This window comes from Pomacea canaliculata, linkage group LG9 (genome assembly GCF_003073045.1).
Source record: "Pomacea canaliculata isolate SZHN2017 linkage group LG9, ASM307304v1, whole genome shotgun sequence".
Classification (NCBI taxonomy): Eukaryota; Metazoa; Mollusca; class Gastropoda; order Architaenioglossa; family Ampullariidae; genus Pomacea; species Pomacea canaliculata.
The window spans coordinates 1,671,099-1,684,333 of NC_037598.1; the positions used below are offsets into that span (position 1 = coordinate 1,671,099).

Consider the following 13,235-nt stretch of genomic DNA (forward strand, 5'->3'; position numbering starts at 1 on the left):
TATGTCCCACACTACCGTACAGTATAGTAATCGAGCACTGCGCGGAATTTTACAACTTGTGTCTTGTAACAGTCACAAAAAAAGTGGCATAGTAGCGAGAGTAGGGGTGGCATAGTAAATTTTTTTTTACATTGAATTTATAGTCGGGACCGAGCAAAAGTGGCATAATACCGAGAGTGGCATAGTAGAGGGGTGGCATAGTAGGGAGATTTGACTGTATTTAGGCACACCAGATATTCAGTATGTAATCTGACTCCCATCTTGTCTTCCAAAGTGATCTTTCTTTCTTGCCAAATCAGACAAAGCCAGTGAAGACGAGAGACAGATCCTTCAGCAGGAGCTGGAGCAGATGCTTCTGGTGGGCCATCACCCCAACATCATTCGTCTGCTTGGCTCGTGTGTCCACCAAGGTGAGATTCAGCAAGAAGTGGACAGGGAATCACAACTCACGAGCTTCCACCATTCTGAAGACCTCTAAGACATGTACACCGTCCTGCAAAGTCTGCACAGTGCTTCAGTACTATTTTATTCAGTGCCACCTGAGCATGAAATTCTTGAAGAATTACATATTTTTGCTTAACTTTGCCACTTGTTCTTGTTGCATTTATTTTTATTTTGTTGTATTGATAGGTAGTACTGATGACTTTCAAAGCACATAAATAATGCTTCATTGGTTCCATTTAGGACAGAAATAGCAGGGCGACATAAGAAAAAAAGTTAAAATATGAAGATAAATTTAAAAAGTAGAGGTAAAAGTAAAAGGTAAAAAGATAAAGCTGTTGGTTGGGCGTTTTCTAGCTACAGGCGCGAGGAGGCCTAATAAACTTCTGTGCCTCAGTGGACCGCAGTAACTAGGCAACGGAGCCTCATGGAGATCATATTTTAAATTTACCTCTTAATATTTGACTGTCTTTAAAAGGCCCCGTAAATAATTACATTTACACCTTAAGCGTTGTTGTCAAAGTAGGAAGAAAAGATTGATCACAACAGTTTCAAAAATTTAATTAAACAAATATACATAACAGTTGCCTGGCTTCGTCCTCTAATTCTGTTCAGGCAAAAGTGGAACAGCCTTAAAGAACAGGTGTGTGCAATGAAACGTAGTTTAGAGATTCCCTTATCTTTCCTCCCCTACAGGTTTAAAACTGCTATCACCAATAAACTGTACTCTCGTCTGCATTTTAAAACTGTCATCGATAATGAAGTGATCTTTTTCCTCATCTACACGTAAAAATTATCATCATTAATAAACAGTGCTCGCTCTCCTACAGGTAGATACTGTCATGAGTATTCAAAACTGTGTTCTCATTCCTTATCTCTAGGTAAACACTACCATCAATAATAGAATTACTTTTCACATCTGTAGGTAAAAGCTGTCATCAGTAATAAGCAGTGCTCTCATTCCTCATCTGCAGGTAACTTGTACATCATCATGGAGCTGGCCACAGGTGGAGACCTGCTGTCATACCTGCGGAACCAGAAACTGCGTCACGAACAATACGTTAGCGTGGCCCCGGATGGAACTGTGAGTGAACAAAAGGTGCTTCAGGTCACCACCCACTCCGACCTCATGCTCTTCGCCTGGCACATCGCGCGAGGGATGAGTCACCTGGAGAGTGTCAAGGTATGCCGTGCACCAGGTGTGCTTTCTCCACTCTTTAGTTTCTGTGCAGCTTCCTCTACCACCTGCATAATCTTTGTACCAACATCAGAATCTACCATCACATTGTACTGTCTGCAGCTATCATGATTATGTAAACCACTTACAGTCTAGATTACATCATCATCATCCAAATAAAACATAAAATTACTTAATTACAAATGTATCTTGGAGATATAGATAAAAATATGTGTGGTCAGTTTATCAATCAGTAATTAACAAAGTTCATTTAATAATAGGTGACAGGTAAACAATATCGATAAAATAACTAAATGTCATTCCTGTAAATCGTAACCAGTGATACACACTTCTAATCAGAAGTCAATCTAAAAACAATGAAACAGGCAATAATGGAACCATTACACCCTACTCTAGGGTCGCTGGGTCTTCAGAATTTAGTGGAGAGAAGAACACCAGCTGCCAAAAAAGCCTCCAGTACCAAAAGTCAACATTTGTATCCTCTTCTATATCGACTACCTTCTGGAGTGAAGCATTCGATACTTAGTTAAAATCCTTTCCCACCAAAACAGCATAAAAAGCATAATAAAGTTCTGGACCTGTGACATATGACTTTTGATTTTGCTACTTCAGTCCGCTTCCTCGTCTTTTCGCTTATTTCGGGGAGGTGGGGGGGGGGGAATTGCATATTAGGACGAACCTACTACTTACCTTCTGCAAATCTCCTCGGAGGTCATTTGTCCTGTCAGGGTGATGTTTACTTACTGACTTAAAGACAAAATGTATTTACGTTAGAAGCGTTAGAAATGATTCACAGTGAAAACTCAGGTAGAGTGGTGTTTATGATGGACATGCCCACTCATCCAGTTGCTTCCTACCTCTTTTAAAAGCTAGGACATTAGCTGGCATGTGCACACACTAGTCTATTTTGAGCACACAAACATCTACCTATTTATTTATTGTACATACATATTAACTGATTATTTACTAAGCACACGTATTAGCCATAATCTACTTAGTTCAGCACTTGCTACATCATTCATCTCTCATCTCAATCCTAACAGTGCATCCATCGGGACCTTGCCGCACGCAATTGTCTCCTGACCTCTGGCCCTGTAGCGAAGTTATCAGACTTCGGACTCTCCAAAGACGTGTACGAGAACGGCTACTATTTCCGGAAGTCAAAGGTAACTCATTGGTTATCTTTTGTTATTTAACTTGTGGTGGTTATTTGATTTGTTGTTCATTTTTTATTATAAATCTATCTGCATGTCCGCCCACCCATTGTTCTTTCTATCTTACCCGCCAAATGGATGTTGACGGGTTAAGTTTAAGATATATAAACTGCAATCACAATTCTGCATTAACAAACGAACAAATGAATGCCATTAATAAAGACCTAAGAACGAACAACCTCAAAGATCGCAAGCAAAGTGATACCCGCAGGCCTTACATCTGGATCATTGGGGACCTTCCTCAGCTCACAGATTTCAGAGTCAGCAGACGACCGATGCTCAAGTTCTCTTGACTTCAAAGAAGGTTAGTGGGGAGGGGAGAGGTTGTCAGGAAAGGCCAAGAGCCGCCCTCACCCTCTGCCCGAGGCAACTTTCCGAGGACCAGAACACGCTGTCGTCAACGTCCTCCAGGACGGTTTCACTCCATCCAAGCAAAAACATCAGCGGAGTGCAACTAGTTCTAAACTGGACCTACAACAACTTACACATTTATACATACACACAAATACACTCTCTATCTCTCTGTCCCTTAACTATTGCCAGTCGTTGGGTGGGCATCATGATTCGAAGTAAATTTGGTTTAGTGTTGAAATGTAACTCTTATGTACGTCAAGCAGACCTACTTTTCGCAATCAGTTCAAAGTCCTTTCTGAAACCACACAGCTTCCGCTGATAACCGACCAGCTATCGATTCCCAGACAAGTTCACATTCTAGGGAATCTTTTCAATACGTTTCTCTGTGTTTTCTAAATTCGGCTCCATTAGGCTCCTTCACGTGAGATTTGCCTTGTGCTGCCTTGAACGGATTTTAATGAGAATCTGTGTCATGCAAAGTCGGTCTCATTTCGCGAGCTTTCAGAATCGGACTTACTGCGCATGCGCACTTTTATCCGAATCATCAGATCAACCAACGAAATCACTAACAAAATTTAAAGTCACGGAGAGGAGAAACACTAGCTTCGAGCGTTCTTAATGTAAGGAAAAATGCGAAAGTAAACAAAATGTTATACAGAAAACAGTTTTTATTTTCAGAGTAAACAGCTGAGAATAAGGAACCAAAATCAAAACTCGCCGAATAATACCGTGCTGATGCTTTTGTCAAGTTTTTATCTGAGTTACGTAGTGCTAATGAAAAAAATGAAGGAAATTTCTGAACACACTACATATTTCTTAACCAGAATATGTAATAGCGAAAATAAATAAAGATTTTTTTCTTTTCGCTTTGTATGATCTTCACCTTCCAGAACAATCAAGAAAGAATGGCAGATAAAACAGCAAAATTACGTCCTCCCGATTATTTTTTTTTTCTTTAAAATAAAAGGCAGAACGTGACATTATTTCTGGGCAAATTAGGGCAGTCAGTATACAATATACTTGTTTTCTGCTGCAACATGAAGTCACATCATTTCCGGTTTTCATTACTAGCCCAGATAAACAAATTCCTTGGGTGAATATCTGCCATTCCATGTGTTCGAACTCCAGCCTACCTTCACTAGTGATCAGTGAATCAGTTTGAGTGGCACATACACGTTGGCCTCATGACCTAATGTGAGATGATTATGGATGACAAACCTCAGAAATAAAGGGACAGATACTTGACTGCAGACAAGGGTGCGTGAAGAGAGACCTTGTGCAATGAAATCACTCAACAGGAAACATTTGATAAAATAAGCTACCTCCAAGCAAAAGAGTACCAAGAAATGTCATTTTGATCAAATGTGGGAACAAACAGGCTGTTGTTCCTGTAGGTCAAACCCACAAATCAAATGATTGAAAAATGTTCTTTTTAAACATCTTGTAAAACTATGCAAACTAAGCGAAATAACACGATTACAGCATAGGAGAAGAAAGAAGAGATTATGCAGGAGCTGCACAAACATAAATTAAAAAAAGGTTGAAATTAAAATCATACAAAAAATTGTTTTTCAGCAAGCTGCGAAGTTAAAAAAGTAAATGTAACTTTCCTAAGATAATTGCATTCGAGAATAAACTTTTAAACAACGAGTGGACAATATCTGACATATTTTCGTCCAGGAATGTAGGTTAAAACGTCTTGACAGATTTTTTTATGATGTCCGTATCTTTGAAAGTCCTTTCCCTGTTTGAAATCTCTCTCATCTAATTTTTTCTTCTTTTCTCCCCCAGTATCTCTTACAATCCTTTGTACTTTTGCCCTCCAATTGTCCTCCTTTTTCTTCCAGTTCCTCTTCTTCCAATCCCTATCCTCCTGTCCTCATTGAAACCTTCCTCATTATCACTATACACCATCACCACTAAGGTTATCAGCAGCAGCAGCAGCAGCACCACCACCACCAAAGTCGTCTTCTTTTTCCTCCTTATTCTAGCCTTCTCATCCTCATTATAAACCATCACTACCACCACAACTAACACCAACAGCAACATCCAAGTCATCCTGCGTTCGCCTCCATCCTTAGGGTCGCATTCCCTACAAATGGCTGAGTCCCGAGGCCTTGTTGTGGGGACAGTACAGCAGCAAAAGCGACGTGTGGTCCTACGGCATCCTGCTGTGGGAGGTGGCCACCTTTGGAGGGACTCCATACGCCGGCATTCCTCCTGACCGCATCTGCGACATGCACCAGTCTCACTATCGACTTCCGCAACCACCTAGCTGCCCAGACCCGCTGTGAGTCACCTCCACTTTCTTTACCCTCTACACTTGCTTTGAGTTCCCTGGACTTATTTTACCCCCTACACCTGCTGTCAGTTACCTGGATTTTGTCTCCGTTTGTTTGCTCGCGAGTCCAATTTTGCTATGGCGACAGAGTTCTAGCCTTATTAAAGATACAGTAATACTCATTAAGTCGAGTTGATCAAAGAAATCGGCGTTGATTCAGCTTTTGTTTTAAGAGGGAAAACATTTTTAGGTGGACATTAAAGATGTGAAAATCCCTTTTGCCTCGAGACACAAGATGAAAAAAGATTTAGAAGGGAGCTAAGCCCATGATCAAGTATTAGCAATGTTTGTCGTGAAGGAAGAGAACTGTCAGTTTTGTGTGTGACTACAGATTGTGTTCAGTCGCACTCTCAATTTGCATCTTTGGAGACCATTTGGAGACAAAGAGCTTGCAATAGTCGGTTGTTGCAAGTCGCCCACGCGGTATGTCCTCGTGAGAAAATCGAAATGTGGAAGACATTTTGCTGGCTGACAGATTTGCTACACGTAAATTAGGACGAGGACCGAAGATAAAGCAGGTCAAGCCCGTCATTTCTTTCCGCTTGTTGCTGATTTTATTTAATCTCTTGATTGACGACAAGCTTAATCAAACCAAGAAAAACTAGCCTTTGTTTATATTCTTAACATTTTGAGACAGTAGCGGGGGTTCTAGAGATGCCGAATACAAATTTTATTGTGTTGTTAAAGAAGGTGCAGGAAATATCAATATTTGTCAAAGAAAGAGCAAGGAATGTCAATATTTGGCAGGCACATTTGGAATGACTTCTGTTACAATGGGAAAGAGAATTACGTCACCGACGGGCATTATTTTTAGAAGGCTATATGATCTTGAATAATTATTTAATATGCATCAGTCAATTCACAAGTCACGTGCACGTGATTCGATCTCTCCCTCTTTCTCCCCCCAACCTACACACAAACATGTAGACGAAAGCACACACGTAAGCGAGCACGGACTCTTCCACGCACGAGCGCACACACATACCACACTCTCTCTCACACACACTCTCTCACACACGCACACACTCACACACACACTCTTTCTCACACACACACGCACACACTCACACACACACCACACACACTGTTACCATGGGGGTTTTCCAGACCGAGACGCATCTCATGATAGTTCATGTAACAAAGTATGAAGCGGGGTAAGTGACAGGTGTTGTTACCTGTGACAGGTATCGTGTCATGCGCTGTTGCTGGCAAGAGGATCCTCGCAAGAGACCCACCTTCCGCCGGCTCTGTGACGTTCTTGAACTCTTCGTGCAAAACTCCTCCGACAGAGTGAGCAGCTCTTGAGATGACTTTTACAGATTACACTCTTGTTCGTATGCACACGCGTGTGGGTGGATGGATGGATGTGAGGTTTCGGACACACAACAGACGTCAATCTCACAAAGACAAAAGGAACCCAAAGACATATACTGAATAAGACAGGAGATAGATAAAGCACAACGCACAGACAGGCGACACACAAAGACGGCTGAAACACATTTCGAAACACAAATGGAATCGTCATTTGCTGAAATGTATCATAACTATGAGAAAGAAAAAGCAACGATTTCTTGTCTGTCTGTAGAAATATCTCGACCTGCAGCCACACACGTCACCCCTGCAGGCCAGTGACCTCGACTCTGGAGCAGACTGCCCCCTGGGACCCTCACGCTTCGGTCGTAGAGCTCCCTCCCTGAGCTCCTCCAAACGTCTGTCTACGGAAGTCACCTACGTCCCCCCAGGTACTTACTTCAGGTCAGGGGACACGGAGGACCGACATCCTGACGGTGGAGGCACTGACATCGACCTTGAAATGGAACTGGAACCCATCCTGCGAGAACTGGGTTCGCAGTGGAGCGACACTGGCACGACGCATGCGCAGTGGCAGGAGGAACCGTCGCTCGCAACTCACGCCTTGGACACGGACAATACTTCCGGTTACTTCAGTAATACGAGAGCTCTGGTGCAGGTCTTGTGATGTGGGCCGTGTCATGAAAACTGTTACTGCGGGATGGTGTTTATAAGAGTTGCTGTCAGCATCTCTGTGTACACAAACGTAAAGACCACTACGCCTCCAGTTGCTCCGATGTTGTTTCTGTACCGAATGAATATGTTCGTTTGCTCCCACACACCGACATTTTTATAGAATTCCATTAAGAGTCTCTGCAAATGAGAATCGGAAAGTAGTTCACCACTTGTGACAAATGTCTTTCTCGAAACTGGGAACGACTGCGGAGGTCTGACAATCTTGAGCTGTGGCAACTAAGAGCGCAGGTGTTTTTGTGTTTTGTTTCCGCTGACGGTCTGACTTCTGAAGAGTGCTATCACATCTTGTTTTTACTTTAAAACACTAGCTCACCACACAATGCAATCAATCATTTTTTCAGTGACCTGAAAATGTTAAATATTCTTTTCTTGAACACTGAAAAATCTCTTCTTCACCCATTTTATTTTTCTTTCCACTACAATGAAACGGGGTAAATAAACTGTAAACTGCCTGACGTCAGAGTCTAGGATTGCCTTCTTTGCTGACCTAAAGAGGTCAGTGAATCATTCTTTTCTTGAACGATGCAGCCACTCTCTTCTAGTCCACAATTGTCTGCTTTTATACAAGAAAACGCTGAACACTAACCCTGTTGTTCAACTAATTTGTACAAATTTGGTGACTAGCAACTGGCAACTTTATGTTCTCACATTGAGCAAGCCCTTGCAGTTCTATTCTGATCCCAATGTGAGTTCTTTGACCCACTTGTACCTTTAAGCTGACTGACGCATTTTTGCAAACCAAGCTGAACAGTAATTAGTGCCGGAAGGCTTAGTACTGGGTAAGACTAATTGGTCACGAGAGAAACTAACAACAGTAAGGAGACGTTCTCTTCTTTTTTTTTCTCTTTTTTTCTGACAGCTCGACCTCATTGCTCGTGTATCACATGAAGTAACTTTGTTGCTGTTGTCAACACCAAAGGTAACTAACTAATCTTAAGCGACTTGGTAAACATCAAAAGATCAATCAAATTTCAGGAAACTCAGTACTTTAGGGCGTCGTGATTCTGTCTGTGCCCGTGTGTGTGTGTGAAGAAGAGTAAGCGTCGTTCAAGGAAAGTGTTTCCATTGTAACTGTTCTCGAGGCCTCGGCCATCCTGCTAAAGGCCAGCGGTGTACCTTTCCCCTCTGACCTCTTGTGTTTAAGTCCACTGATCGTCCTCTGATCTCGGCTGCTCCCTTAGGAACTGTCTTAGGTAATGATAAGATGGGATTCTCATGACCTATGGCCTACAGGGAGACTACATGATGCATTCTTCTTATTTTTATGGCTGGTATTCATCCAAAACTGTTTAAATTTACATCACATATCCGTATGTACATACATATGTGAGTATGGATTTATGTATGTCCATTTCATTTTCTGTACCTTGGTTTTTTTCCTTCATTCTTTCCTTTCCATAATTTATACAATTGAAAGGGTGGTTCTTCAAGAATTTATCATTTTTCTTACTTTTTATTTCTTAGCTATCCACCAAGACAGCCAGTTCTTCATTCATTCCTATTTATTTATGAGGTTATTCATTCTAATTCTCACCTTCTCCGATGTGCTGATTCTGACTTCGTTAGTGTTTAAACTTAAGCTCACAAGTTGTTCACAGTTTGAAACTGACTCTCATCACACGGAGGAAGGACCTGTGAGCAAAGGAGAAATGAGGATTGTCTTGAAGATGCTCAGTACTAAGTGCCGCTTGCTGTGCAGGCCTCCCTGTGCCTTGCTACTCAATGGTTATGTGCGCACAAGCAAGTACGGTTGTGGAACTGTGCTCCATGGTGTTGGGTGACTGTAGTCGGCTACCTGTCAAACATTAATCTGTCTGCTTCGGTTTTTGTGTTAAACAGTAGTCGACATCTCACCTCGATGGCTTGGAGCGTCATTATTGTTTCCCTTGTTATGATTTTTATATAGAATTCGTATCTTGTCACATTTCCAAATGGATTTTTGACAGCGTGCAACGAAATAGTTGTAAAAAGTGCACTTTGCTGATAAATAACTTGTTAGTAAATAATGTCACGGTGCTTTTACTTGCCTCTTGCTTGTAAATACATGCTATTTTTAATCATGTTGATGCTGCAACTGGTTATTCCGTGCCGATATAGTGTGTAGTTATTTTAATGATCCATAGAGAAATGTATCTTGTTGCTTTAAAATGGTGTATCATCATCAGGTATTGTGAGCAGTTTGCCCTTATATTCTTGTTTCTCTCCCCCCCCCTTCCCTCCACTTCTCTTGTCGCTGTATTCTGACTGCATCGATAAAATTCTGAATGCTTTGAAAATTGTGTTGCAGTGTTAACCCTTTTTTTATCTTCTTGTGTGCTTCGCTTTTCAATGAGGCTTAATGCTCTGATATCGCTGTCAAGGAAACTTTGATTGTATGTAATCGACAGAAATCAATTGCTTCACTGCAAGCAAAACTTGAATTCGATTTGATCTGGTGACCGTAATTTTCACTGATCCTCTCCGATAATGTATTCCTCCCTCACACCCACCCTTCATGTTGCTCTTGTCCCGAGTGTCCTGCCTTCACCTCCCGCAAGCGAGAAATCTCGTGAGACGGGATTATGTGGTTAGATATGTTATCGTCATGAAAAGACATAACTACGAAATTATCGAATTACGCCGAGTTTGTGTGTGTGTGTTCATATATATATATAAAAGACATCTTAACTTTTGGTCTGTTTAGACTAATGTCTAATACAAAAGTTTTTCTAAAACCTCGTAGCTGGGTGCAAAAAGAAAACAAAAACTGATGACATTTTGTTTGTTCATACATTACAAATTTTAAGAAGTTTGTTATCCTGGGTGATGCGGAGGTGGGACAATGATGGCATGCCAGTCCTGCCGGATGTACGATCGTTGTTTTCTCTCGTGACAAGTAACGGCTACAGCAGCTACAAGGATGCTTGTTTTGTAAGAATCGGGACATTCAGCATTACTGCGATATAGGAAAATAATGTGTTCCATGGGGAATAATGATATTTTCTCCTATGGCTTCTTCTCATCAAGTTTATTTATATTGAATATTGGCATTTTTTCCGGATAAAAGGCTGAAGGCAGATTTGTAATTTGCTAAAAGGCACTTTGACATGTGATGTAAAAGATCACGCTGTATTACATTGTCTTAGTGTGGAAAAGGGAGCACGTGCTCAGGCTGTTACAGGCTTTTTACATTGTGCCATGTGACTTTTAAAACAATAATGATTATTACATCTTGTCTCTGATATTTCCCATGAATTATTGTAATTCTCTGTGTTTAACCACGCTAGTGGTTTTTGTCTCGTTTTCACGTCTCATTGAAAATGTGATTTTGATATGGATGCTAATGTCATTTCTATTTGCTTCGAGTAGTTTTGTTAACGCCCAAAACAAAAACTCGAGTGAAATGATTATGACCAAAGGTGTTTATGACACGTGACTTTAGTGTCAGTTATGTGTACACTGGAACCAACGCGTTACGAGTACGAGTGCTTCTTGTATATTTACTTATTTTTCCATGAAAAACTTGTTCCAGACAGCAACAGAGACAGACATAAAACATTTCTACTTAATTTGTGTTTCCGCCTCATGTACTACATTTTTGCTTTTAAGAGAAAATTCTTCTTTCTGACACATGAAATTAGAACTGCACGAAAACCTTTGTACTTTTGAAGCTGCTTTATTTCCCATGATACTTTACACAGTTGCAGCTCTTTAGTCTTTTATTTCTTATTTCTGAATTGTGGCATGTGAATATAAGAAACAGATTATAAACTTCAACACATAATCACAATCTTTTTGTAATCTTGAAGTTTTCCTGATAAGCCAGAAAAGAATAAATATTTTGAGGTTGAATTTTCAAATTGATGTGCCTCGTACTTTTATTTTATTAAGGGTCATTCATTAAATGCCACGGTCGTTACCGGTGCTTTAATTAATTTCTTTGGAGTGGAAGCAAGGATTTATTAATCGATTAGACATCAGGAAGTCGTTGAATGTGAAACTTCGGTAGGCACTATTTTTATTGGCAGCACTCCGAGAAACTTTCAACCTCGCTTTCCGCTGATTTTTTATTTTCATACATCCTATAATCCTGACCTACAAAAGTTCCTTTCATCCAAGAACTTGGCACAAGACATTCCTAGTGTATGGCTCTTCTTCCATCAGTCTGTTTTTTCAGTTTGTCTCAACAAATCTCAGACTCCACAGTTAATGCCGGATTTTATGCTAGAAGACAGCCAGCCACTCTGTGCTAATACTGTTTCGTATTATGTGGACAAAGAATTGTGATACTTGATAATATTTTCAGTGTATTTTCGGTGCATTTCTAAATAAATAGATGCTTGCTGTGTCATTCTTTGTGATTTATTTTTAAGCGGAAGGAGCTCACGTCTTGTTATTTTAGATACGGTTGGAGGTAAGTCCTCGCCGGGAGAAATAATATTGCGACCTCAGTATCCTCTCTCTCACACATACACACACAACACACCCGTACACACATCACACCTCCCCCCACACCCAGCCACCCACCAACACACACGCACGCACCTACGACAGCGAGAACGCACGCACGCAAACACGCTTACATAGTACAAACGAGAACATGAGTGTAAATAATTTAATTTCTGTATTGAGTAAGCATATGAAGACGAATAAATATTTATTTCTGCATTTAGTAGGCTCCGTCGATATATTGATATATGTGTGTGTGTGATGAGGAATATATTCGTGTTCTGGTGTTCCAGTGCATATATATTGAGGGTGCATGCATTTTTGCTGATAAGTCTTTTGAAATACATGTACTTGTTTATCTCTAAAAGTGTAAGTCTGTCTACTTGTGTGTACAGTCACACACACATAATTATACATTCACTGACAGTTAAGTATTCGCATCTCGATCCTGTCGGTCGCTCCGTGAAAGCCTGCACACACTCTTACCTCCTCAAGAACTTTTTTGAAGGAGCGTCTGCTCCCTTACCCCCACCCTGACCCGCGGTTCCTACTCCACCAACATGAAAGCACGTGCGACAATGCCCTGAGCTATTTTCAAGGCTGAAAAATACCAGGGAGGTCTGTAACATACTTAGCATATGGCTGGAGGCCATGCACCGCCCTTCTTGTTTAGGAAAGGGGAAGCAACTGTCCGGACTCGCAAACTGCATGTAGTAGCGTCCCTTGCATGTCGTGAAGACAAAATGATGTTATATACTCACTCTTCATGATCTACTTTACACGTAGCAAGACACTGGGTTCGAGACAACCCCTTAAACATAAAATGTCGTTATTGTATACAGTGTGTGTGTGTGATCAGCTCAACCTCAATCTTCCATATATATAATTATATACATTATGTAATCAGCTGAACCCCCATTGAGTATCAGCCTATATTGTGTGACAAGTTTGGCCTCTATTTTTTGCTCGGTTCATCCACCATAACATTAAAACGATTGCAAAGCAAATTGTGATCTGCAGCTTCAAACAGGAAATAACGAAACACTTACCTCCCTTCATTTGAAAGACGACGACCTGGCCCTATACAGAAATAATTTTACCAAGATATGAATAAATATTTATTGGCAGTTACAACAAAAGTATTAGAAATTCGTTTTCTCGCATTGTTATACTGTGTATATTTGTGTATATGTGTATACTCACACTGTGCTGA

The 13,235-nt window shown here is 40.8% G+C and overlaps 1 protein-coding gene across 1 annotated transcript in view; it reads left to right on the plus strand.

The window, feature by feature from the left end:
* LOC112572057 overlaps positions 1 to 12,558 on the plus strand; it is a 50,320-nt gene extending 37,762 nt beyond the window's left edge. The window contains exons 19-24 of the mRNA XM_025251572.1: positions 300 to 410; positions 1,416 to 1,624; positions 2,683 to 2,805; positions 5,289 to 5,497; positions 6,733 to 6,838; positions 7,134 to 12,558. Coding sequence (XP_025107357.1) covers positions 300 to 410; positions 1,416 to 1,624; positions 2,683 to 2,805; positions 5,289 to 5,497; positions 6,733 to 6,838; positions 7,134 to 7,526 — 1,151 coding nt within the window. The 3' untranslated portion in view covers positions 7,527 to 12,558. The remainder of the gene's footprint in view (positions 1 to 299; positions 411 to 1,415; positions 1,625 to 2,682; positions 2,806 to 5,288; positions 5,498 to 6,732; positions 6,839 to 7,133) is intronic.
* Positions 12,559 to 13,235: the final 677 nt, after the last annotated feature.